The sequence below is a fragment of the Rhamphochromis longiceps genome, linkage group LG12 (genome assembly GCF_057381845.1).
Source record: "Rhamphochromis longiceps isolate RC_006_pf linkage group LG12, R_longiceps_female_GT1.1, whole genome shotgun sequence".
In the NCBI taxonomy this organism is placed as follows: Eukaryota; Metazoa; Chordata; class Actinopteri; order Cichliformes; family Cichlidae; genus Rhamphochromis; species Rhamphochromis longiceps.
This window is the reverse complement of record NC_140568.1, coordinates 8,284,329-8,310,833: the sequence shown is the minus strand read 5'-3', so window position 1 is coordinate 8,310,833 and position 26,505 is coordinate 8,284,329. Positions and strand designations below refer to the sequence as shown.

General features: G+C 42.3%; 2 protein-coding genes and 1 pseudogene across 4 annotated transcripts; 2 read left to right on the top strand and 1 right to left on the bottom strand.

Moving 5' to 3' along the window:
* The first annotated feature begins 1,175 nt into the window (after positions 1–1,175).
* On the top strand, positions 1,176–14,822 carry LOC146656821 (adipocyte enhancer-binding protein 1-like). Of its 2 annotated transcripts, XM_085424587.1 has the most exons (23): positions 1,176–1,552; positions 1,695–2,134; positions 2,982–3,155; positions 3,241–3,297; positions 4,743–5,135; positions 6,909–6,974; positions 7,460–7,525; positions 7,835–7,918; positions 8,938–9,009; positions 9,108–9,217; positions 9,520–9,659; positions 9,743–9,827; positions 9,914–10,058; positions 10,138–10,226; positions 10,465–10,588; positions 10,826–11,022; positions 11,153–11,329; positions 11,492–11,655; positions 11,794–12,305; positions 12,401–12,540; positions 13,238–13,337; positions 13,425–13,591; positions 13,684–14,822. In XM_085424587.1, exons 2-23 carry the CDS (start codon positions 1,903–1,905, stop codon positions 14,062–14,064), a joined length of 3,675 nt encoding a protein of 1,224 aa, XP_085280713.1. In that variant the 5' UTR covers positions 1,176–1,552; positions 1,695–1,902; the 3' UTR covers positions 14,065–14,822. The 2 variants fall into 2 exon arrangements, with proteins under 2 accessions (XP_085280713.1, XP_085280711.1); XM_085424585.1 differs by having other exon boundaries at positions 1,176–2,134.
* Positions 14,714–18,912, bottom strand: LOC146656820 (DNA polymerase delta subunit 2-like). 2 transcript variants are annotated; one of them, XM_085424588.1, is made up of 11 exons: positions 18,755–18,912; positions 18,332–18,564; positions 18,113–18,234; positions 17,903–18,026; positions 17,705–17,819; positions 17,426–17,624; positions 17,216–17,296; positions 15,724–15,881; positions 15,280–15,407; positions 15,090–15,191; positions 14,714–14,945 (listed from the first exon to the last, which is right to left on the bottom strand). In XM_085424588.1, exons 2-11 carry the CDS (start codon positions 18,555–18,557, stop codon positions 14,785–14,787), a joined length of 1,416 nt encoding a protein of 471 aa, XP_085280714.1. In that variant the 5' UTR covers positions 18,558–18,564; positions 18,755–18,912; the 3' UTR covers positions 14,714–14,784. The 2 variants fall into 2 exon arrangements, with proteins under 2 accessions (XP_085280714.1, XP_085280715.1); XM_085424589.1 differs by having other exon boundaries at positions 18,332–18,559; positions 18,755–18,906.
* Positions 18,913–19,118: 206 nt separating this feature from the next.
* Positions 19,119–20,888, top strand: LOC146656819 (paraspeckle component 1 pseudogene; annotated as a pseudogene).
* Positions 20,889–26,505: the final 5,617 nt, after the last annotated feature.

Here is a 26,505-nt window from a genome sequence, read left to right as displayed (position 1 = left end):
TGAAATGCTGACATATAGGAAATTACAGACACGTACAACACTGATGTCAGCCCCATTTTCAGTCGACTCTGTGCTCTGGTTTCTCTTGTCTGCACTGCAGACATCAAACAATGTGTGCGTACTACCTGTGGCCATGTCACCTTTTGCAGGTTGATTTAAGGCCTTGTAGGGTTGCCTATCTTCTCTTTGTGGTTATCATCCACTGACTTTCCTTCAGAAACTATAGCTGCCAAAAAAAACAAATGCTAGAACTGTTGCATTATCTATAACATCATTCACGTCCTTTACACTGTTGTAACATATTAGCTTCCAACAAATAAAATCATTCCATTTGTGCTGTAATAATAACAGCAATAGTAATAACTAAAGTTATCCAGCTCTGTGTTAGTTCCAGCTCAGAAGCCCTGTGCTTGACCTTACTGTAGTCCGAGATTTCTGCAGCATTCTTCACAGCAGTAGTCATATCCCCCATCGATAAGATTGCACAACACCATAGTTTTCTTAAAATCAAATCCCACGCAGTCTGTTTTCCTTTTCTGCGTCACTGTCCTCTGAGTCTGAGACAGTACGAACTAAATGATTTTAGCACGTTTTCATGCACTTGGACGTCTGTACCTGTGTATCTGTCTTGTTCATCACAGTCTGAAACCCATTCAGAGGACATCTCTTCTTTTTCTGCTCCTAAGCAGAGTTTATAGGAGTTCTGCGGGCTTCACAATGCTTTTTACCACATTGCTTAATATCTGGATTCTAAATCTAGAAACTGAAATGATCTAAACTCTTAGCCTAGACTTATTAATGGATCAGTCATTCTTCATTGAGACTAGCTGCAACCTTTTCTACACACCCAGAATTTAAAGGCCCTGACAGGCTCTCCAAACAGTGGACAGAGTAAGAGGAGGATGGGGGATGGTTAAAAAAAAACACAGCAAATGTTAATTCTGTCATCTGCTCAGACAATTCTCTTGCCCAGCGTGTGTATTACTCCAACCCCCCCCCCCCCACCCACCCACCCCCCACCCTTTTGTGTAACACAACCTTTTCTCCAGAAAGGAGAAAGAAAAATACGTAACACTCAGAGGAATGAGCGACAGTGCACCACACTGAAGTGATGGAAAGCAGAGATCCCCTTTTTTTTAAGTACCAAAGAAGAATCTATGTTTTACTCCTGCCTGTTTCCCTTTTTTTTTCTCCTCTTCTTCTTTTTTGGAATTCCTCACTCTGAGGATTAGCTTGTGTTTGTCTCAATCCTCCCCCTTTTGCCCATTCTCTCCTCCTCCTCCTCTTCGGCTTGTGGAATTCAATGTCCTAGGAATCACTCCCCTCTCCTGCTGCTTTGTGGTGACTGAGGAATTCAGCCAGAGCCGAGGACGAAGAAAAATTGGCGTTTAACTCCAGGAGGTGCAAACCCTGCAGTCTGGGGCCCTCACCTGCCTTCCTTCATCCTCCCCCTCCAACTCCTGTCTGAGCACTGCACCTGTTCTGACTTGTCGGCCAGGTGGAGGGGATCCTCTAGCCTTGCGCTGTTTTTTCAGCTGACCCTGGCTTCGGGGTAATTAGGAACCCTGTCTATTAATTTGACTGGATTACTGCTTTGCTTTGCATCTTTTCTTTCCGTCTGTCTCTACAATCCACCTCCCTTCCCTCCCTGTGTATCTCTACCCCCCTCCCACTCCATCTCTTGTCTAGAGCAGTCTGAGGCTGGCTGACACTGTGGCTGTGTGGGTATGTGTGGAGTTGCAGAGGTTTCCCTTCTCGAGTAAAAGTGTGGATCACAAGGAAAGAGCACACAAGGGGGCCTAAGGGTGAAATTTAACCTTCTGGCAATTAAACTGGAGTGAGTGTTGAGCGGTTGTACAAACTCCAAACCAAAGGATTGTGCGAGTTGGAAGAGCAGCAGGTATGAAGATCCAGGCTGTGACTGCGTCTGCGGCTCTGCTGGCCCTGTGCTGCCTGCTGATGATCCCTAGAGGAGGAGAGAGCGCCGGGGGAATAGTTTCTCTCCGGCAGGCTGGGGATCAGCTGCGAGACGAATCGCCGGATGACCCAGAAAGAGAGCAAGGACTTGTAGCAGACTTACTCCCAGAGGAGGGTGGCATCAAGACCAAGAGAGAAGCAGAAGCCAACCAGGCAGGTAAGTGGAAGAAATTATATTTTGTACTTCTAAAGCACAGATGTGTTATGCCGACAAGATATCAGAGCTGCTGAGGTACTGCTTGAGTTGTGGCATGACATGGAGCAAATGCAGACACAAACACACAACGATTCGGTCTCTGACAGCTCCAACAGCGTGACAAAGTCCATGTGCTCGTCTGTCCACTCCTGCTTCCCCGCACAAGGGAGCGGGACAGATGAGCTGGTTTAACTCACACCAGACAAGAGAAGAAGACACTGAGTCGAGCATCTTGCAGACAGATTTTTTTATGACGCGTACCTTTTCCACTGCCTCAGTTGCTCAAGCCCTGCATGAATAATGCTGACTCTTCTGTACAGTCCCGCTAACACACTTCAAGCAATAAGCCCAGTTTTTGGAGCCATTAAATAAGCTCTTTGATGAGTCTCGCTTATGCTGCTGAGGTGAAAGCGGTACATTTATTGAGTATCTGGACTGATTTTGGATCATTAAAGCTGAACTGTGGTTAATAGAGCACAACTAATGGAAAGAGAGAAACATGGTTTCCATGAAGGTGCCACAGGACTTGAGGAAAAGTCAAAAGGAAATACTGATGGACCTCAAGCAGCCACTGAAATGTAATTGGCAGTCTGGACTTTCCTTGGAAACACTGCAATGTGATGCAGTGAAGAAATAGTTGCATAATCTCAGACCCAAGCCTCATAAAAGAACTAATTGTGTCTTTAGCTTCTGTATGCAAGGAGGAATATGTTTTCATTTCAAAAGATTTTGTCACAGAACCGTGAGGAGTGGGCTCTGGAAAACCTCTCTCTCTCTCTGCCGCTTCTTTTTTTCCCCTTTTTTCCAGATATTTTAGGCCGGGTGAGGAGGGCACCTGATGAAGACAAGAAGAAAAAGAAGGACAAGAAGAAGAACAAAGAGCCAAAAGACCCCAAAGCCACCAAAAAGCCAAAAACCGACAAGAAGGGAAAGAAGAAGGACAAGAAAACAACAACCACAACTTTGCCCCCGACCACAACAAGTGAGAAGAGAATACTAAGCCTTCAGCCTGCTTCACTGATCACTTGGATTTGATTGTTGTTAAATCTTGTATCTTATATTTCCAGCGATCCCAACGGAGCCACCCACCGAACCATATACAGATTACCCCTATCCCGATGCCGGTGAGTGGCACACATGCAGGGGCTGCTTGAAGAATATTGACTCAGTTGACTACTAAATTTGAGTTCATATAACTATATTGTTAATATGTGTTAATGTTAATATGTTAATATTCTGTGTGTTAAATTGCCTCCCACTACTGGCTTGGAAAAACATGTTTAACAATTTTTTTTTAAAGGCTGGGAATATAAGAATATAAATGGGATATAAACATGACAATATAAATGGAAACTTCAACCATTGTATGCATCGAAGTCTGAACAGGATTTGGTCAGTGCTACTGCACCTTTGAGAAAATTTATGTAAATCGCAAAATTATGTCATTCAAGTCTGTTTTGGGGTGGACCAGGAGCATAAAAGAAGTGGATTTGCCTCTGGTTTGTAGATTTGAAAGCCGTAACCTCAAGCATTTTGAGGGCTGGATGTGAACACAATGGTGAGCTGCAGAGGAGTGTGGGATGAATGTAAGAACCTGAGGACACTGTCCACATAAAATCTGACCATTCAAATCATGATCATGCAATACTGAAGAAGATTTCAAACACCAGGGTCAGAGGCCATAAAATGACCACAGAAAAACTTGACAGGGATGATTAATCTCATTAAAGTTTTATGCAGCATGACTTCGTTGTCCCAACACTGTTGAATATTAGAGAGTTTAAGTCACTTCCACATTAGCTTATTTTGTACAATACCAGATTGTAGACAGATGGAGGAATCTACCGTGACATCACCCATTGGTTTCTGAAGTCTGGCCTTGAGATGAGTGTTTCAGCTGTTTCTGCCATCTTGGTAAAACTGGAGCTCATGAGAGGGCAGTTTTATACCGCAGATAATCTTCCATTTTGATACACGGAATGACCAAGATTTTTAAAACAGACCATTTTTATCCAGCGTGACCCAAAACGAAAGACTGAGCTCAACAGGAAAGTGTTTACAGAGGTCAAGACAGAAAGCTGTTCTCCCTTTGACATTAGGCTTAGTAGCTTCTGCACCCAGAAGCTACTGAAAATGACAAAACTTAGAGTTAGAAAGATCAAATGTAGCCCCCTCCTCATTTCTGAGCCAGCTACCAGCTCAGTGTTACATTAGCCTCACATAACACACCTAAATCTCTAAATCACAACACTGAAATGAAGACTGAAATGTGGCACACACACCTAGATGTAAATATAGCACCTATTCCGATTAGGCAAAAAAGTTGTGCTCTTTTATGATTTTTTACCCATCGAGGGTTACAGTGTTTGTTTGTTTGTTTGTGAGGATTTGTTGTTGTTTTTATTCAAATACAAATTTAAAACTAGAAATATGTCTAAGTAGTAGTGGAAAGGAGGAAAAATAATTTCAAAAATCAGAACATTATAAAACACCAGAGAACCATAAAAATATTTGTGTCCAGACTTGTGAGCTCACCATCAGCCAGCTTTTGTGTCTGTTTCCCTCTCAGAAACTGATTACTGGAGCCCAGAAGATGACTACTGGGGTCCTGAGCCCACACCCTCCAGGCCAAAGCCTGAGGCTGCGATCACAGATCCCCCATACGACTACTGGAAGCCAGACGCCCCCGTAACAGATGCCTATGAAGACTACTTTAAACCAGATGAGGAAGACCCAGCTGCTCTTGTAACATATGCCTACGATGACTATTGGAAACCAGCAGAGAAAGAAGTGCCCACTTCAGCGCCTGCCATCTACGATGATTACATGAAACCAGACGAGACAGACCTCTACACCTCTGTGACCGATAACTATGACAGCTACTGGCAAGAAGTAAACCCAACGCCTGCTGCCCCTGATACAAAGCCTGGAACAGATGACAGCGATTACTGGGATGCCACATGTACGTATAAGTCTTTCGTGTCTTTGTTTTGATTGAGGATGTTTAGTGTGGAGGCAGTTTATGTAACATGAATAAGATGATGAAAGCATAATTAGATCCATGTGGCAAAATGGGGGGGCGCTGAAACAATTCTGAGAAATATCATGAATTTACTTAACTGACAGGGGTGTTTACAGGAATTTTTCAGTGGGGTAGGCCAAGGTGTGGGGCACGATTAAGGCAGGGGCCCCGTAGGAAAAACAATTGTCTTAAATAATTTTTTTTTTATCAGAAATGCAGAAAATTGGTATTAAAGAAACTGATGCTGCACAAAAAATACTTTTACAAGCAATCTGACTCTTCACTTAAGTAATAGTAAAGGTTTTTATCATCAGCTTGTACTTTAAAAAGCTTGCTTTAGATACTTCGAACTAACAAGTAACTACAACTTGAAAATAACTGGTATAGAGTACAAAATGTGACACTTATATACAAGATGTAATGGAGTAGAAGTAGACAACAACATAGAAATACTAAGGTACAAGTAAATTAAAACCTTACTTCGATGAAATAGTAAAGTAAATTCTCTCATCTGATGGTGTTAAGTATTGTAGCATTAATAGTAATGTACTCCAATAGCATTAAAAGATTAGGAAACACCCTCACCTTCAGAGGGGATGGATGCCACCCCACATCCTTCCTCTAGGCACTCCCCTGCCAGTGGAAACTTGAGTCGAGACAAATGCTTTACTCTCTGTCTTGTGAAACTTGACATTTAAAATAATGGCAGTTAGTAAAATTTTAGTTTATGTCTTTAAAAGTATGAGGGAGTCAAACAACAAGAACTCAATTAGGTCAAAATTTCCCCTTTGTTTTATCATTACTGCTTTGCGGTGTGGAAATAAAAACTGCTGGTAGTGGTTAAAAAGGATCATTGTCAGAGTTTAAAGTGCATTCTTTTAATGCTAATTGAGAGGTCATGTGTACAGAAATAGTTACAGAATCAAAGGTGTCTTTTTTAACAGTGCTGGGTTGTATGATATTATCAAGAAGCTTTTAAATTCATGATTTAAAAAATTAAATATTTCAATTTCCCCATGAAAGTGGTCACTTGTGCTTCTTTTCTTCAGAAACATACTAGATGATCTAAGACAGTGTTACTCTTTGTGAAACAGAAGGAAAGAAGCAAAGAACAGACACAAAAAAGGAGTGAACTGCACTATGGGAGACATTTACAGAGAGTAGGCCAGCAATCTGTCCAGGATGTACCCTGCATTTTGTCCTCTGTCAACTACAAAAGGCTTCTGCCTCTTACCAACCCTTATTTGGATAAGTGATTAGGAATAGGATGTTCAGTGATTAATCAGCTGGACACTCAGTAAACTCGGTGGTTTGTTTAAGCTGAAGGAACTGCGTAAACTTCTGATTAAATAACGTTTAATAACAGATACCCGCTAATCTTTTGGATCCGATTTTCAGACATATTGGAGAAAACTTTTATGAGCGCTCTTTATTTCTTCCAGCTGAAGTCAACAGAGGGCTTTTTTTCCACGGGATGAAATGCATGCTGGAAACAGTGTGTCGTGCAGACCTGTGACACTCATCTGGATTTGAATGGCATGCTCTCATTACTCTTTGTTTCCACACTACTGTACAGTACCTATGCTCCTTCAGCATTTCCAATGATTCACTCATACTTGGCCCTTCTGCATTCTTGCTTATATTCCCCCATTTCTCTGTCTGTTACACTTAAATCACCTCTCAGCTTGACCTTTTGAATTCTTCTTCCTGCAGATGAGGTGCAACCGTCACCTGATGGTAAAGAGGTCAGCCCAGAAATTAAGGTTGAAATCCTGCCAGGTGACTGCAGACTCTCATGACAAAATCAACTAATGTGAAACCTCTAGTAAGCATTAAGATACAAATGAAATAGCCAGCCCATACTTTGTGTTTCATTAGAAATGCAACACATGAGATTAACACTGGAGCTAATCTATGAGCTGACCTGCCCTAGTTTACACACAGGAGTGGGTGGGTTTATTTCTTCCACACAGTCAACAAAACTTTCCACAGTTTTCTTGTAGAGCAACAAAAAGCCCTGTGATCAGAGCCCAGCAAAGTTATGTTTCTCATAAATGGGGAATTGAAGATTTAACAGCTACGTTATACAGCGGGCATCACACCAGCATCAAAATAGAAAACTCCTCTTGTGGTTGAATAATTCGGGCCACTGCTAAGTTGTAAAATTTTGCATGTAATCCCATAAAGCTTGACTCTGTAAAGTAGCGGCGCCTCCGAGGGGCTGAACGAATCGTCTGACTTCGTGTTTGTTCTCTTTTACACAGAAGAGCCCACCGCCACCGCGCCCTATGAGGGGACCTGGTATGATGATTACGACGAGTACGGGATGAGTATGTGGCCGCCCGCTCACACACATGTGAATCACAACCATACTCGAATGTTTTCTATTATTGGTTTAGTCACAGAGAACTTCCTGCCAATAAAGCAAACAGCAAAAGAAAGGGATAAACAACAGCTGGGTCAATAGCTTTCAAGTGTTCCTTGATGACCTGTTTGCATTTCTTAATGACTTGCAAAACCACAAAAAAAAAGCATGCATATACAGTACACTACTGTGCATGGCTCTGTGGTAATCATTGTTGTTTCTATGAAATTATAAGTGATTTTCTTTCCTTTTCTGTTGTTGTTGTTGTTTTCAGAGAGAAAAGAAGACGAGACTGATGAAAAGTGGATGGAAAAAGAGCGAGAAAGAGCAGCCAAAGAGAGGGAGAGGGAAGAAAGAGGTAAGGAGACCCACATGGGATTCTTCTTTTTGTTATTTGCACCACCGTGCGTAATCCTGTCAAAGCAAAGAGAGTGCCTCATGAACCCAAGTGGAAAAGTACTAACAATGATGTTGTCTCCCCTCAGTCATATCTAGTCATACTAAGAGAATGCAGATGTGATTTCCATGCATACAAATGTGTGTGTCTCGGGCACTTGCTTTAACTTGCATGACAGGGACAAAAGTTCACCCCACCAAAGTAAAACGGAGATTAGGGCTGTAAAGAGTTCAGAAATCTCATATGGGCTGGGCCCAAAAGCAAAGAGCGTGAGATAAGCTAAGAAGGCTGTGCCGGCATCGGATTGGAAGTGAGGGATGAAGAGGAGTGACAACAAAGGGAGAAGTATTTCAGCTCTTTTGTGCCACGTGTCTGCCGTGCGTAAAGTTGAAGGGGTAAAGCCCAGAGCAAGTGATATATAACACCACCAGGACTGCTGTTAATGAGGCTCTTCCTGTGTGCACAGTTTGACCCAGACTAGGTCTAAGGTGAAATGATTTTGCAGACGTCTCTGAGAGTTGTTGCATTCTTCCGTAAACCAACTATATGCATCTACAGATACTGTGTAAATGGGCGCATGTGTGTGTTGTGGGTGAGAGAGCTTACAACATGTTTTACATTCTCACTGTCAGCCATGTAACCAGCATCACGCTCCAGTATGTGTCAGAATATGAATAATGACAATGGGTGAGAGACTCTGCAATCTTCCTTCATGGTAAAAGTCCAGGTCAGAGGGATGATGATGATGATGATGAGTTTCAGAGCAGACTTGGACTAGAAGCTAAATCATAACATCTGGTGTGCTTTGTTTTTTAACCGTAATCTGGCCCTCCAGGTCCCCGTGAGGACTTTTGGCAAATAAAAATTGTAAAATAATACTGAGTTCCTCCATCATTTCTGGGCAGAGTAAAAGAAAAAAAAATTCAGCCAAGACAGCGCAATTTATTTTGCATTAAGACTGTTTGTCTGGCCTCGGACAGAGAGAGCGCAGAAGCTAAAGGAGGCAGAGGAGAGAGCCAGGAACAGGCCACGTGTCTTCAAAGAGCCAAAGAGTAAGTCAACATCTGTTCAAATCTGGAGAGTATACGAGTATAAGCTTTTGCTGAATGTAATTAACACATTATTTAAATGTTCTCTTTCTGCTTGGCAGAGTGTCCTCCCCTGGGGATGGAGTCTCACAAGGTCGAGCCAGATCAGCTTTCAGCCTCTTCTATGTCTCAGTATCACTTTGCACCTCAGAGGGCGCGCCTAAACATGCAGGTACACAACAATCAGGGCGGGGCCATGCACCTACAAGCAGGCCTTGAAATAACCACCAGCTGCCAGCAACACTGAAAAATACTGTTATTGTTGGGTCTGTCACTTCCAGGAGCTGCCTTAGTGGTACATGCTTGACGGATTCTTTTAAGTCCTCAGTATTTAAATCAACAATGTGTTTTTTTGGGGGGGTGGGCGGGTGGGGGTATCCAAATTCTTCTGTTAATGGATGCAAAAGTAGATATGTTGCTTTGGCACTCAAGATACTAAAAGGGTTCGAGTATTCAGTAGCATGTGTCTCCCAGGGCTCCGATGATGAGGAAAACATAAGAGGTGGAGCGTGGTGTGCAAATTCAGAGGATGCTATCCACTGGTTTGAGATAGATGCTCGCAGGGCGACAGAGTTCACCGGAGTCATTACTCAGGGACGGGACTCCTTAAATGAGTAAGAGACAAACAGACACGCAGACATAAATATGCATCATTTGACATTCCTACACCCAACAATTTGCCCTCTTCTTCTGTCAGCAATGACTACGTGACGTCCTACTTCCTGGCTTTCAGCAATGACAGCAGAGAGTGGACCACCATTCACGATGGATACGCCGACTGGGTGAGTTCATCTAAAACTGTGCCACTTCCACAAGCACCAATACTCATCTTCCTCTCCCCCTCATTCACATGTCCTCTCTTGTGCAGTTGTTTTTCGGAAATAATGATAAGGACACCCCAGTGATGAACCAGCTTGCGGTGCCCGTGGTGGCCCGCTACATGCGAATTATCCCACAGAGCTGGAACGGCTCTCTTTGTATGAGGCTGGAGGTCCTAGGCTGCCCCCTGCCTGGTGAGTCGTATGCCCACACACTCACACACACCTTAAACACAGAAAATGAATAATTTTTGCTGCTCTTTTCTCCAAACAGATCCAGTTAATGTTCTGTACAAGCAAAATGAGGTGACTCCCGTGGACTACTTGCAGTTCAAACACCACAGCTACTCGGAGATGGTTGATGTGAGTTTCCCTGCAAAGTTTATCTGCTGGCTGATAGAATTCCAGGAGGTCCGCTTTAAATGCTCTAATATAAATTGCAGCTTCATTCTGTCCCAGTTTTTCATTTGAACCACCAGAGACCAACATGACATTTCCACAATAACATAATATTCATTATTAACCATCTGCTTTGTAGTGCGTAATGTAATCAAATACAATGCTTTGCATATTTACTGTTGTCTTTATCTCACCTATTCAGCTTATGAAGTCAGTGAATGAGGAGTGCCCTAACATCACCACCATCTACAGCCTGGGCCGCAGCTCCAAGGGACGGGAAATTGTTGCCATGATAATCTCTGGCAATCCCACAGAGCACGAAATAGGTGGGATCTCAAGCAGGAAACGGGCAGATAGCCGTGTTCTTATTGTAATGTGTGCTATAACAACACAAATGCTGTAATGTGCAGTATTTCAAACAGTCTGGGATGCTGATTCGTTGAAATTACGCTGGGTCTTTATGGCACCACTGTGGTATCCTGCAAATCCTAATAAACACCAGGCGGACACCAGCAGATTAAGGCTGACAGACAATTACAGTCTCGCCCCGGTTGTCCCCACAGGTGAGCCAGAGATCCGCTTCACGGCAGGTCTCCATGGAAATGAGGCAGTGGGTCGGGAGATGATCCTGCTTCTCATGCAGTACCTGTGCAAAGAGTATAAAGACAGAAACCCCAGAGCCCAGCGCCTGGTGGAGGGAATACGCATCCACCTGGTGCCTTCGCTCAACCCTGACGGACAGGAGGAAGCTTTTGAAGCGGTCGGTGTAAAAAACAATCAATTAATGACAACATGTTTTAAATACTGTCTAAAACAAAGAGGAAATGTCTGTGAAACATAGTGGGCTACTTAGATGAGTATGTCTCTTTTACCCAATTTCTACTCTGCAGGGATCAGAGCTGAGCAGTTGGACCACCGGTCACTTCACCAATGAGGGCTTTGACATCTTCCAGAACTTCCCTGATCTGAATAGTATCCTGTGGGATGCTGAGGATAAGGGCATGGTGCCTAAACTCACCCCCAACCATCATGTGCCTATACCAGAGCACTTTGAAGCTAATAGTTCGGTAAAGCAACAAACAAACAAATACGCATATAGATATAGATATAGATATAGATATATAAAGTCTTTGAGACTAACCAGGTTGTGGTAAACAAAAACAAAAGTATGTTACATGAGATTCTGATCCTCTGTCTGTGTGATCCTGATCTTCCTGCTTTTGTTCCAGATTGCTGTGGAAACCAGGGCCATAATCTCCTGGATGAAAAGCTATCCATTTGTGTTGGGTGCAAACTTCCAGGGTGGGGAGAGAATTGTGGCCTATCCTTATGACAGCTTACGTCTCAACAAGCCTGCTGAGAGCCAGAAACCTCAGAGTCGCAAGAAGAGACAGTATGACTTGTTTCCCTACCTGTGTTCTGTTGTTGTTTCTGTACCTTTACGTACACACGTATTGTCCAAATGCTAATTTTTCACCTCTGTGAACCACCAAAATAGTGCTTAATGATTCATTTAGAATCATGTCTGCAGGTATGAGGATGAAGGTTTTGATGTATCTGAGTGGGGAAGGGGCTACCATGAGGAGCCAGTGGAAGACTGGAGAAGCAGAGGGTATGCAGAGCCAGAAGAGGAGTGGCGGGGCCATGGATTTGACCATGGTCACGACACAGGCTATGACCATGGTCGCGACCCTGGGTACGACCATGGTCGCGACACAGGCTATGACCATGGTCGCGACCCTGGGTACGACCATGGCTATGACCCTGGGTACGACCATGGCTACAATCACGCGTACAACCAGGGTTATGGGCACAGGGAGGAAGAAGACGATGACAGAGGAAGAAGTGCAGGCTACCATTATGCTGAATCTGAAGATGAGCCCCGCGTGACTGCAGACGAATCCCTCTTCAGGTGGCTAGCTATCTCCTATGCCTCCACACACCTGACCATGACACACAGCCATCACGGCTCCTGCCAAGGAGACACACCAGGAGGGGGTCTTGGAATTGTCAACCGGGCCAAATGGAAGCCAGTAACAGGCAGTAAGTAGAGACCAGTGCGTTTAAATTCCCACGTATGTTTATAGCACACCCTGGTGGACAGTAGTTGCAATACACGCTCTTGATCTTCCCTGCAGGTATGAATGACTTTAGCTACCTGCACACCAACTGTTTGGAGCTGTCCATTTTCCTGGGCTGTGATAAGTTCCCTCATCAGAGCGAGCTGGCGTATGAGTGGGAGAAAAACAGAGAAGCAATGCTCATCTTCATGGAGCAGGTTAGTCCCAAACAAACACAAACTGTAACCTGTCCTGACTGTGCTTCAGTCTGTAGTGAAAAGACTATTCAACATCCTGCTGGATATAATGTTGGATTTTAAAATTTCTAAAAAATAAAAATAAATAAAAGTACCTAAAATTGTGATTTACAGCATTGTGATTTTGCAGTTATTCCTCCTCTGTCCAACCGAGATGTTTCCCACGCTGTATTGGTTTTCCCGAGGTTGCTCCCCTTTATCCTTAGATTTGTCCACTGAGGGTCGACTGACAGAGGATGTCATATGTTGTACAGTTTGCGGAGCTCTTGGAGGCAAATGTTTGCTTTGGCTGTATAAGTTAACTGTCTGTTGCTTTGAATAGTTGATCGCAGGTGTTTAAATTCATATACCACTTATCAAAACAGTTTATTATATTATACATATAAAAGACCCAAATGCAACATAAAAATGGGAGTAGGATCAAATATGATTCTTTTGTAATGGATGATTTTTGAGTGGAATCATTTTAGAATAACTGAATCATTAAACCACAGCTTTTTGGATCAATCCAAGTATAATTTTGCTCAATTTTACTCCAAAGTCCACTCATGAAAAAATGAAACTACTGATTTTACTGAGCAGTTGAAGAGAACTACTACTCAGCAACTGTACCTTGTACTTTGCTTCTTTCACTCATGTAACTATTTGTGTACTTCAGGTGCATCGCGGCATTAGAGGGATTGTGAAAGATCAGCAGGGGAACCCTATTGCAAACGCTACTGTATCTATCGAGGGGATAAATCACGACGTGACCACAGGTCAGTATACTGTCCACACCATCACTCAGGATGTAATAAAATATAACATAGCTCAAACTGTGCTCAACACTACTGTTGCCATTGTAGCACCAACGGGGGATTATTGGCGTCTGCTTAACCCCGGGGAGTACCGCGTGACGGCTCGAGCTGAGGGCTTCTCCTCGTTGACCAAACTCTGTGTGGTGGGCTATGAGTCGGGTGCGACTGCCTGCAGCTTCAACCTGGCCAAGTCCAACTGGGACCGCATTAAACAGGTAAGACTGTCCCAACTTGAAGTGCCTCGATGCATGTGCATCTTAGCAGTATTCAGTAAAGCCTCTTTGTTTTTTCTTTAATTTCTCTGCAGATTATGGCCCTCCACGGCAACAAGCCAATTCGAATTGCCTACAGCAATAGCAGAGTACAGTACACCACAGTCAACAATGGCCACAGGAGTGTGATCGGTGCCAGTAATGGGTCTTCCACAAATTCTCGACTCAGTCCTGAGCAGCGACGGAAGCGCAAGATCGCTCTCATCCGTCGTCTTCGCCAGCGGAAGTTAATGAAGGCCATGTCGATGAGAACGACGTTACCCCCTACAACAACAACCACAACCACAATTCCCACAACAACAGAGGCCACCACATCCTGGTATGAATCTTGGGTCTGGGGAGAGGGACAGTCCTCAACTCCTGGCGGCTTCACAGACTCCATCATGGACTATGACTACGAGATCAGTGACTATTAAAGAAAACACAAGTGGCTTGTTTCAAGTAAACCACCGTCCTCTCTTAACTGTAGTTCACGTTGCCGTGTTGTACTTAGAGCTGGCTGAAGAATCAAATTAGGGCTCTCGTCTTTGTACGACGTAAGCAATGGGAATGTACAGAATATCAGCTATATTAAAATAGTACATCTGTTAATCAACATTTGAAATAAGGTCTCTTCACAGAAATGGAACCATTTTAGATTTTTTTTCCCCAAAGATCACACTTCATTATTCTCTGACTCGTTCAATCACTTCTACGAATGCTTCGTGAAAAGAAGTTTATTGTGGATGCACATAAAAAAAAACTGTTATTTACACGATCTTCACATATGGCAGAAATATTTTTAGTGTGAACATTCAGTAAATGTGGGAGAACTTGGTAACAGATGAAGGAGTACAGAGGTTTTTATCATGTTTTCTCAGACACAGATGGGTTAGAAGAGTTATTTTTCAAATAAAGGCTTCTTATTAAACCACGAGGGTCTCTTCCTTTCTTTTTCATTTGCTGGTTTTCTTTCAGTTCAATGAAAAAAAAACAAAAACACAAATGTTACTTTAACAGAAACACTGAAAGGAACCCATGAGGTAAATGTATCTTATTGAAAAGCTTGTGTTTTTTGGATTGAAGTTAATTTGATCCTTCTCTGGCCAAAAGGAAAAAAAAAAAAAAGAAAAAAAAAAAAAGCATCAGCTGTGTCCTCAGTGGCTTACGTTCATCTCACTTTCCTCATCTTCATCTGCAGAGAAGGCAGAAAAGCTGATTGGCTCACAGTGAAGAGTGCGTAAATTGACGAGGCACGCCATCTGTGTGCTGCTGAATTCTGGAACGGTAACCAAAAGGACTTCCTGGCCATCCGGACCTGGCGGGATGAGAATACGAGCAGCAACAGTTAATTATTTATTACACATTAGTCTGTGTGAATAGTACATTTGTAGCTTAAAACAGATCATATGATAACATCCACAAAGTTTCTTCTGTTTACATGCAAATGGCATGCACTAACCTTTGATGAGCTTGGAGTCAAAAGTAGGGGCATTGCCACTGAAGTAAACATGGGGACACTCTTCCAGGATGAAAGGGTCTTTTTGGTAAAATGGGTAACAACCTGAGCAATTCAGAGAAAATCTTGTCAATAAACCAATAGTGTGTTTAGATTTACCAGAGGCTCTGCGTGTTATTCTGTATCAACTAACCTAATGTGTCAGGTGCCGTCGGGGCCAGATGTCGGAGTCGAAGCGTTTCCTCTAATATTTCCAAGTGGCTGTCCCTGCTGCTGTACCTCTGAATGTCACAGACGTTCTGCCCTGATGTACCGAGGAACCTTCAAGGAAACAAGCAAATACATGTAAACCTAAACATATTTGCACCTAGAAGTGAATATTAAAGTGGATATGAGGCATAAATGGAGCCCTGCTCTGAAAAACTGACATAGGCTAAGTGCGTCTGTGAAGTTGGATTTAAGAAATAGTGCTAAACACGTTGAAAATTTAAACTGTAAGCACTTATTTTTCAAATCCAGCTACACAAACAGAGTTATATCCATGTTAGTTTTTGAGAGCAGGGCTCTATGGTGTAAATTAGCCTGTATACTTGTAGTGTTTCATGCCCACTGTAACAACATGTGTGACGCTGCTTACCTCACTCCGTCTATGCTGGCGTGGTATGGATTGGATGCCAGCTGTAGTGTGGGGTAAACGGACGACAAGGGGAACATGCATCGGTGGAGAGGCTGCTGTGGGAGGGTGTAGTTGGTGGGGTCGTACTGGCCAGGCATTACATCCACAGGAACCGAGGCCTTAATCAGCAGGAGACAGTAATGTGTAGCAAAAGAAAAAAAACAAAACAGTAGAGTTGTTTAGACGGTAATAATCTGTGCTTTTCCTCTTTTCCTCCAGTCCAGTTTATCCACCATCACCCTTCTGCACATGCCCAAACCACCTCAGCCTGTCTCTCTAACTTAGTGTCCAAACCGCTCAACCTGAGCTGTAACTCTGATAAATTCATTTCTAGTCCTGTCCATCCTGCCCACTCTCCATGAAACTCTGAGCATCTTCAACTCTGCCTCCTCCAGGCTCAACATCCTGTCTTTTTGTCAGCACCACCCTCTCCATACAATACATCATATATTACAGCATGTCCAGCTCGTCTACCTGCTCTTCTTCACCTCTCTTGTGTAGTCTTTGTGAGGCTGCCACGATTTATTATAATCAATGACGTCAACAATTAAAATTTAGCGACATGTAATTTTATTGTCGACGTGTCTAATACCACGTAAATCTGTTTTTTTAAATGCAATACACTACAGGGGGCCATGGGGGCAGTATCCCCTATTTCGTCTGCCAAGACTGAACTCAATACTAAAGAAGAAGAAAGTAGTGCTAACTGCAAAGCAGGACAGAAGAAAATGGAAACGGGGATTTAAAAAAAAAAAAAAATGTGAAAGAATTTCACAGAAAACAAATAAAGTAAATGCAGACTGTGCAAAGCAGAGCTTTCCTTCCAATTTGCTGTGGGACGAGATAACAGGGTGATATTCACTGGTGGGCAGATGAGATACTGGAGCCCAGAACAGGTGGTTTGCCCACAGGAAACGGAGATAAGAGTTATTGAAATAATCATGGACTAATCGACTAAAAAAAAAAAAATGGCAGATTAGTTGACTACCAAATTATCTTTAGATGTAGCCCTAACTCCTTGCTTTGGATGGTTGACCCCAGGTACTTAAACTCATCCACCTTCTCTACCTCTGCTTCTTACACCTTCGCCTTCAAACCCGTCTCCCAGTCATTCACACACACATGTATTCTGTTTCGATTCGACTGACTTTCCTCCACCTCCCCAGCTCCTCCACCACCTGCTCCTTACTCTTACTACAGATCGCAGTGTTGCCTAACTATATCATACTCCATGGAGATTCGATTCGTGCCCGAACTCATATGTCAGCCTGTCACCACTGCAAAAAACTAAGGGCTCAAAGGCAATCCCTGGTTTAATCCCATCCCCATCTATCATTCCTTCCACACTTTCTCATACAGTATCACAGGTCCTCCCTTGGCTCTCTTGGATGTTATGAATCATAACATAAACATTTATCATTAAAGTAAACTGTGTCAAAATCTTCAGACTTACCACCAGCTGAAGCAACAACTCATCTAGCAAACGAATGGCATCCACACTGCCAGCTTGAGTCTTCTTAGTAAGATACTTGGCCTGGGGAAAAAAAAAAAAAAAAACAGAGAAAGGGTAAAATATTTATTTTTATGTTTTAAGTAAACCAGTTCACATGAGTGACTTGGGAGGAACGTGACTATATGACAAGGTTCAAACCATTTTTCCCACCTTTGTTGATGCATCCTTGTCTTGAGTGTTTTGACTCAGGAGGTTTCCCGCCAGCAGAACCCTGGAAATTGTTGCTGCACCACTCTGCTCCCCGAGGTCACCGAGCTGACCAGTTACCATGTCGACAAGCAACTGTAGGCCCAGCATGCTGTCAGCATGAGTACTGCCAAGACCCAGACCTGATGCCAGGAGCACAAACCTGTATGAAGGCAGGCAAAGCAATTAATGTTGTTTATCACTACAGGCAGGGATTTACACCAATTAGATGTGTTTTCATACCTGTCAGAGTCAAGTGCAGGCCTTGCTTTCTGCAAAGGAAGATCCGCTGTGCAAAAGTCCTCAACTGTGAACTTCCCATCGTTCCTCTCAGCACCATATACTGCAATGACGCTGCCTAAGAAAGACAACAAGAAACACCTACATCAGACTCATACGTCCACAGCTCATGTGATGCTGACATCCTGAAAAACTACCAACCTGTGACACACTTGTCTTTGTCAATTTTCCCCTCTAGTTTAATCCTCTGCAGTTCATCCTCCAGAATCAACTCATCTGATTCATGAATGTATTTTGCTCGTGGAGGCTGGGGCAGGAGGTTGTGCTGGAGAGCAAGGAAAAAGAAAGTTGTTAAAGTACAATTCAGTAGCTGCTTTCAATGTGTGGGGTGAATTTAGCACTACTTCCAACCTCCTCACTGATTTCTTTCAGAATAGATGGCTGCAAGTCCATACGCTTGAACAGAGTCCCTACAATGCAACACTGCTCCGCTGTTTCTAGATCACACAGCTTCTTGATAACCACATCTGATCCTGACAGATACAGAACAGAAAAAAAAACAGATTAAGAAATAGAAATCAAATGTTTCAGTGTCCCTGATGTAGGTAGGTAAGATTGCTCTGAGCTTACCCCACTTCTGCTGAGCTCTCTCTGACAGCAGAGGCCTCATCTGCATGAGTCGTGCTGCGTAAATGTGAGCATACTGGCGGCTGAAGCTCCGCTCCCCAACTCTGTAGCGTTCAGAGCACTGACTATAAGCCAGAGACGTCCTCTCAAACACCGGGCCCTGGTCCTCCGAGGCAGGACGGCAGAGCAGAGAGGAGCCCTCCTTCTGTACACTTAGGTCTGAGAACATGACTGTCCTGAATAAAAGCACAGGAGACATAGAAATGGGTCTATTTTAGATTTCAAAGGCTATCAATTTAAAGCACAGTCAACTCAATAACATGCTTACAAGTGCAAGTAAAGTTGTCTGGGTTTTTCCTAAACACCCCGACTTTTCATGTGAATACCCTGAAAATTAATATAATATGACAGATATAACGACCTTACCGAAGAAAATAGACGTTTGCACTTCAGTTGCTACTCCTCTGAGATCAAGTGTGTTGATATTTTCAGATATCGACGATTATTTTCAGTAGCTTGCGAGCAACAGGAATAATTCCCGCGAAATCACCCGCTCACCGGTGACAGTCTCTATGTACGAGGGCAAACTATCGCGAGAAGTAAGAAAACATTTTAAAAAAGTCAAAAATCTAAAGCACCCGTAGTAAGGAACAAAACATATATACAACACATTTTAAGCAGCCTTGTTATTTTTATACACTTACATTTTACATATTTTTTTTAAATAACTGCATCGTTTTTGTTTTATTGTTGTTTTTTCTCGTACCGTCGCACATAAACTACGTCGCCGATGTCGCAACGAATTGAGGTCACAATAGCGTAGCGCGTACCTTCGCCATTTTCACAGCTCTTTGTGCGCTACCGTTTGCAAAGAGTTTCTGTGTTTTTAACAAGCCATTTGCTACTTCAGATTTTAAATCCATTGCGAGAATGCAAGGAAACAGAGGCCCCCAGCAGAACCGCGGCCCAAACCGCCCGGGAGAGCAGCTGAAAAGCGAAGGAACAAACAGCAACGGGCAGCAGCCAGAGCCCAACGAGCAGACCAACCCCAACGAGGCCTTAACCCTGGACCTGCAGAGCTTCAGAAAGCCCGGGGAAAAGACCTTTACCCAGCGGAGCAGGCTGTTTGTAGGTAATTTACCAACGGGTGTTACCGAGGAGGACCTGGAGAAGCTGTTCACCAAGTATGGAAAAGCCAGCGAGATATTTATTAACAAGGAAAGAGGCTTCGGCTTCATTAGGCTCGAAACGAGAATCATAGCAGAGATTGCCAGAGCCGAGCTAGATGATACCCCCTTCAGAGGCAGGCCCATACGGGTGAGGTTTGCGACACACGGAGCTGCTTTAACTGTGAAGAATCTGCCAGAGTTTGCGTCCAACGAGCTCCTGGAGGAGGCCTTCGCAGTCTTTGGCCAGATAGAAAGAGCTGTGGTCATAGTGGATGACCGAGGGAGACCTACGGGGAAGGGCATAGTGGAGTTCACCTCAAAGCCAGCTGCAAGAAAGGCTTTGGATAAGTGCTCTGATGGTGCTTATCTTCTGACAGCTTTCCCCCGGCCTGTTACAGTGGAGCCTATGGAACAGTTTGATGAAGAGGAGGGACTGCCAGAAAAGTTGGTCAACAAAAACCAGCAGTATCACAAAGAGCGTGAGCAGCCGCCACGATTCGCTCAGCCCGGCTCCTTCGAGTATGAGTATGCCATGCGATGGAAGGCCCTGATGGAGATGGAGAAGCAGCAGTATGAGATGGTGGACCGCAACATGAAAGAGGCGCAGGAGAAGCTGGAGGCTGAGATGGAGGCAGCCAGACACGAGCATCAGGTGATGCTGATGAGGCAGGACCTCCTGAGGCGGCAGGAAGAGCTGCGAAGGATGGAGGAGCTCCACAATCAGGAAGTGCAGAAGAGGAAACAAGCCGAGCTCCGACAGGAGGAGGAACGCCGCAGGAGAGAGGAGGAGATGAGGCTGCGCAATGAGGAGATTATGAAGAGGCAGCAGGAGGGCTTCAGGGGCAACTTCTCTGAGAACAGGGAGCAAGACATGAGGATGCATATGGGTGGTCATGGGATGCCCATGAACAGAAACTCTCTGGGGGGCAGCTCTGGTCCAGCTGGTACTCCTGGCTTGGCTGCAGAGAATTCACCAATGTTGCCAGGGCCAGGAAACAACAGCATGCCTGGAGGTGGTCAGGGTGGCTTCCCCAGAGGCCTCCCCGGCCCTGGAGATTATGGACCTCCCAATAAACAACGCAGATTTTGAATTGCAAGCTTAATTTCCCCCCCCCCCCCCCCCCCCCCCCCTTCCTTTTCATCCTTTTCATACTCACTGTACTTTTAAGTTCGGCTAGTGTTAACTTTTGAACTTGGAAAACTGCATGTCATTTTTTTGTACCTGCCTATTTGTACTTTTGATTATTTTTAGTTCTGAAATGTAAAAACTCCAAAATGAGCCATGTGTTTTACTTTACTTCTCACATTAATGTATTTTCATAGGGGTAGAAAGGGCTTTTGTCCTGGTTATGATAACTTTTCTGGAATAAATTCCTGATTCCCTAAATAAAGGCTTTGGTTTATTCAGAGTAGAATCACCTCAGCAAGCTCAGGACTGCACACAATAGTGACTTTTGTCTGCACAGTAGTGTGAGTAGTATTGTCACTAACAAAGTAAAGAGTGGCATTTCTGGCACTCAATATTGATTATTGGTCATCTGTGCCTGATTTATTAATTACCAAAAAGTGAAATGCAAATGTCAGCAATTTATAGCAAGTACATCTTATCACAGCTTTGAAGCTCCATAAACCTGAGTCTTACTGATAGGTTGCAGTTAAATATTAAGCGAGAAACATGGGCTTTTGCACGGTCGTTTTTCTGCTTTATTTTGATAACTAGGGGGAAAAAATGCCTCACACATATTGAGAACTTCTTGCATGTTTTGCTGAATACCCAAATCTGGCTTCCCACTGATAGTGGAAACGGTAATGTCACAGTCATTGACAGATTTCAGTTGGTGTTTTTTAATTGTTTATAGTGGTAATTCACATCAAGTAGCCTCAAGACGTTTTATATAGCAAGGTAAAGACCCTTCAGTATAAGAGAAAACCCTGATGAGGTGATGATCCCCTATGAGGAAGCATGTTGGGGGAGCACAGAGAGACAAATCTTCAGAGAGAGAGAAGATAGAAGTCATAGACTTGTAGTAGCAGCCTATAAATACCTGGGGGGGGGAAAGGTGAGTAGAGAAGAAATGCTCAGTGCATCCTGGGAGGTCCCCAAGCATCCTGACAGCAGCTCAACTAAGAGATGTTCATCTTGGTAGAGTCAGCGCTGCCAGGCTCCTCTCATGGGCACGCATTTCAGATTTGATTGAACCAGATTATAATTAATACTTTGTTAGTGAGGGGAAGCATTTTAAATTCAACTCTAGATTGACCAGAGAGCCAGCGAGGAGAAGCTGATACAGGAGAAATACGATGTCTATTTTTAGCCTCTGTTAGTCTTGTGGGTGCAGCGCGTTTTTGATCAGTTCAAGGCTTTACAGTTACAACAGCCTCCTCGCTGAAAACAGGAATAATAAATGTAAAAAAGTGGTTTATGTTATGTTCATGTTTCAGATAGATAAGAGTTCCAAAAGGCGTTTTCCGCTTCAATAACAGGCGCTTTTCATCACCGCTACAGCTAACGTAGTCAACTGGTTTCCATGATCAGACAGCTGGTTAGGAGACAACCTTAGCGACAACATTCAGTGGTATAAATCTCAAAAGTAAACGCAGCGATTATGTTATTATGTTATGTGTGAGTTAGGTTCACCCGACCTGATTTTTGCAGCGCTATAATACATATAATTTAGACCGATCCCCGTATACAGTGTACAGTTACCTCGACGCAGTGTTGGTGCACTAATGATCCACCTGCAGATTACGCTACTGGCGCTCTTTGTCTCTCTGCTCTCAAACTCGCCATCTAACACAGGTTAGCCTCGCAGATGTGAAGGTAATGTGAAGGCGTATCCTCAACCCCTTGTGCAGGCTGCCGCTCCCTGAGCCTGGTTGTTCTGGAGGTTTCTTTTTGTTAAATGTTTTTTCTTCCCTCTGTCTCCATGTGCTTGCTCATCGGGGGCTGTTTGATTGTTGGGGGTTTCTCTCTTTCATTGTAGGATCTTTACTGTACAATACAAGCAGCTTGAAGCAACTGCTGTTTTGATTTTGCACTATTAGTGAAGACATGATATTTGCTTCAGTGGAAATTAACTTTACACATTAATTACTGACATCGTAGTTTTACTGTGCCTGATAGAGAGAGCATCTGTTACATCAGTATTAGTGAAAAAGCATTTTGACATACAGAAATGCAGACAGGTTTTGTTTCACCACTCTTCCTTTAAATAACAAAATCTGCTTTGAAACATTATGTGTGGCAAAGAGCTGTTATCACACTTAATAATTAACACTTCTTTCCCTATGAGCACAGTGTTTTATTAATTGACAAGTAACTCCCTGCATGGGGATTTCACCATTTTGTAATCTACACAGGTTGTTTGTGACTCATCCACTGCCAAGCCCAGTGATTCAAGCTTTTTTCCCCCTCCTCCTATCAGTAGCAAGAAAAGGTAAACACAAAAATCAGCAAACTCCTGTTTGTTTTTTCTGTAAATAACTAATACCTTTTAAAAGCAATTTCTCCCTTTCATTTTCCTGGTTGTCTCCGGCTTCCCTTCAGTGGCTCCCCAGTATAAAATCACTGAACTAGCCGAGAAGAAAGCAGAGGACTGATGACTGCTCAATGACAAATAAAGCACAGTCCAAACACTCATGCCCACGCAGTGTGAAACGGCACAGAGGACAACAACCCTTTGAGAAGAATCACAGCAAAGCTACATGTGAACAGAGCTGTAAATGGTACTGATTCATATGGGGAGGGTGGAGGGCAGGCCAGTATCAGTTAGAAAATACAACAGAAAGTGTTTCTGATTTTGACATATTTTTCATTTGGTTTGTGTCATACTTAATAAAACATTCTTATTATCAGGATGATACAAACATGCAGAAGTAACAAGTTCTTTGTGCAGCCATGTATTTTTTTATTTAAGTCTAAATGGAAACAAATGCGATTTTGTTTCATAAAGAAACTTCTTCATCTGTTTTCTTCTTCTTCTTCCAGCTGCTTCATTTAAGGGTCACTGCAGTGGATTGTCTGCCTCCATCTCTCTCTTCTCCGTAATCTTCTTTCTTTTTCCACGTCAGCTCCATATTCAACATCCTTTGTCCAAAATATCCACTATCCCTCCTCTGCGCATGTCCAAACAATCTCTCTAAAGTCGTCTCCAAACTGCTGAACCTGAGCTGTCACTCTGATATATTCATTTCTAACCTTGTCCACATCAGTCTTAATAGGTGACCATCTCAGCTCGACAGCTCAGCCTCACATCTTTTTGTCAGAGCCAAGTCTCCAGTCTCCAAACCTTACATCATAGCAGGCCTCACAACCGTCTTGTAAACTTTCTTCGTTTGAAAAAATCAGACTTGTCAGTAAGGGCTGTATTGATGGAGTGAAATTGCTTTAAGTTCCACAACACTTTGTAGCTTCAGCTACAGGAGTTAAAAAAGCTGAGGTCATATAATCACACTTCACTGCGTATTTAAAAAAAAACGCTTCTTTTCTTTTTTTTGCACAAAGATAACAAAGTGAAGCCCAGTCAAATTCCTTGTTAGTTTGCACAAACTTATGATCCTGATGTCATTACAGTCTGTTGGTGTTACAACTATGTGTCTTCTAGCATCAAATCTTAATACTTCATATGTATGTAACATGAGGTTTTTCCAAAGATATAAAGAACAAAATAAGCACAGTAGACCATAATTTATAGAAACACTTTGACGAACCCTTGTATATTGAATACTGACCTCTGGTGGTCCCCAGAAAAGTAATATTAATATAACACATTTATGTAATCAATAAAATAAATAAATACACAAATAAATTTTACCAAATATATTTAAAAGGCACTGAAACACAATCCTTCAGCGACTCCAGAATCTTTTCATTTTTTAATATCCTCCTGAGAACCAGCCTATTCATTTATTCTCTGTCTTCTGTAATGGACATTTGTTTTTGGTCTATATCTTTCGACTTATTTGAACTACCCTACTAAGTCCTGATGTACTAAATAGAGGACATCCCAGGCTTTCCATCGATAATTCATGTGTTTGGGCGGCCTCTTTCAACTCCAACGAGGAAGAAAATCACAAAGAAAGTTCAATGGGAAGATTCTTTTTTCCTCGGTCCTCAGGAGGATATCTAAACAAGAATTTCAGAAATTTCAGGGAAAAATAGAAGATCTAATCTTTCAGTTTATCCAGAAAAATGAAAATATAACATTTGCATATGTATGGTTTTCATTGGCTATGAGCTGAAAAGTGAACGGGTAAAGCTGTGGAGTAAAAAGAGAAATATTTAGTTATGAGAGTAGTGAAGCAGATCTGTAAAGTTGAACAAAATGAAACAAACGTAAATTACAAGTACTATATACATACATATACATATATATACATACATATATATATATATATATATATATATATATATATATATATATATATATATATATATATGCACACACTGCATTGGTGCACGGTTGTGGGAATAAAGAAAAAAAATACAAGTAAAATTTGTATAGGTGAGGTACAGTTTAAGTAAAAATACCACTAAATTTGGAGGAAAAATCAACTACATGTAAAATATCAGTGTCTGAATAACATCTTAAATAATACAGCTAATATAAATATATATTTCTACTGTTATTGGGAAAAACACTGATATTATTTGCAGATACTTAAACAACTTGAATCTCCCTCATGTAGAAACAGATTTATCTGCTAATACAGTTGTTTTTTTAATCTGATACTGAGGGTTTTCTAAGGAAACTACCTTTCACCTTTATCTGAGTCCAACAAGTCAAGATGATTGGCTCTCCCCAGATCAGTTCAGCTTAACATGAGGTCCATAAATAATGATAAGGAGCCCATCATAAAAAGGGGACAATGTACGCTATCTGGATGCAAAATCTGTTTTCTAAAATGGTTTAGATAGGCATTATTTGAAGACTGCACCCTGAATGCTACAGCTCTTTCTCTTTTCTTTTTATGCCATAAAAATCTAAGACTATTAAACTCACAACTGTCTGTGCTGTTGCTAATTAGTACATGTCGATGTGATAATATTATTAATCTTCAAAAACTTAAACATATATATAATATACTGTTACTGTCAGTGTGTTAACTTCAGTAGGTACATTCTTTTTATTTCCAATAACCCTTTTAGAGAAATTTGTACGTTTGTTGTGTAACATTTAGTATTTTGCCATCATTAGAAATAATTACATAATTGCACATGAGTCTGTTACAGTATTTAAATGATCTACTATATATAACAGACCCATGCATAAAATTGATTCAGCTGTTTATTGCATACTGGTGTCCCACACTGAAAGATGTGCTTTGTGTTCTTAAGTTAAACAAAATCATACTCATCAAAATGCATCACATTAGGTCACATGACAGATAGTTTTTAATGCCTAATTCAATTTGATGCGATCAGTTACAACATTATCAAAAACAGAAGTTAAATGAAACATTTCTCCTGCTGTTTTGAAACAACAACATAAAGGCAAACATATAATGCGATACTTATACCTATATGTATGAAGTACTTATATTTTATACTTCTGTTTTCTTTAATATAAGTTATTTTTTTGGATTGTCAGAGAAATGTTGATTTAGTGCAGAGAGTCCTCAGTCTTTTCTAGCATGAAGCAAAAAGGTTCACACCTGTCCCGTCAGTTTCCCCTGCTTATCTTCCCCCACCTGCAGTGGCTGGATTGCCCACCAGTGGGGGTCATCCCACTAATTTATTGGTCCTTTGCTGTCACCTTCTATGCGACAATCGGGTGTCCTGGTGTTTTATTTTGTTTTAAATGCAGGTTACTGACAACATCACATTTATGTTCATGTCTTTCGTGCATGAAAAGTATCGAAACCGAATTGAAAAAAAAAAGGAAAAAAAAAACATGCACAACAACCAGTCCTGCAAAGGAACTGCTTTCAAATCCTGATTTATTGATCATAATTTTTAATTTAATAATTTTAATAATTTTAACTTTAAAATGTTCTTCATTTTTATTT

Excerpts from the sequence above, each read along its gene's own strand:
- LOC146656821 (XM_085424587.1), top strand. The coding sequence starts at position 1,903 with ATGAAGATCCAGGCTGTGACTGCGTCTGCGGCTCTGCTGGCCCTGTGC. Across the intron at positions 5,136-6,908 it reads CGATTACTGGGATGCCACAT|ATGAGGTGCAACCGTCACCT; the intron begins GTACGTATAAGT and ends TTCTTCCTGCAG. Across the intron at positions 7,526-7,834 it reads TTACGACGAGTACGGGATGA|AGAGAAAAGAAGACGAGACT; the intron begins GTATGTGGCCGC and ends TGTTGTTTTCAG.
- LOC146656820 (XM_085424588.1), bottom strand. The coding sequence starts at position 18,557 with ATGTTCTCAGACCTAAGTGTACAGAAGGAGGGCTCCTCTCTGCTCTGC. Across the intron at positions 18,235-18,331 it reads GAGAGCTCAGCAGAAGTGGG|GATCAGATGTGGTTATCAAG; the intron begins GTAAGCTCAGAG and ends TGTATCTGTCAG. Across the intron at positions 17,820-17,902 it reads CAAAGACAAGTGTGTCACAG|GCAGCGTCATTGCAGTATAT; the intron begins GTTGGTAGTTTT and ends TGTCTTTCTTAG.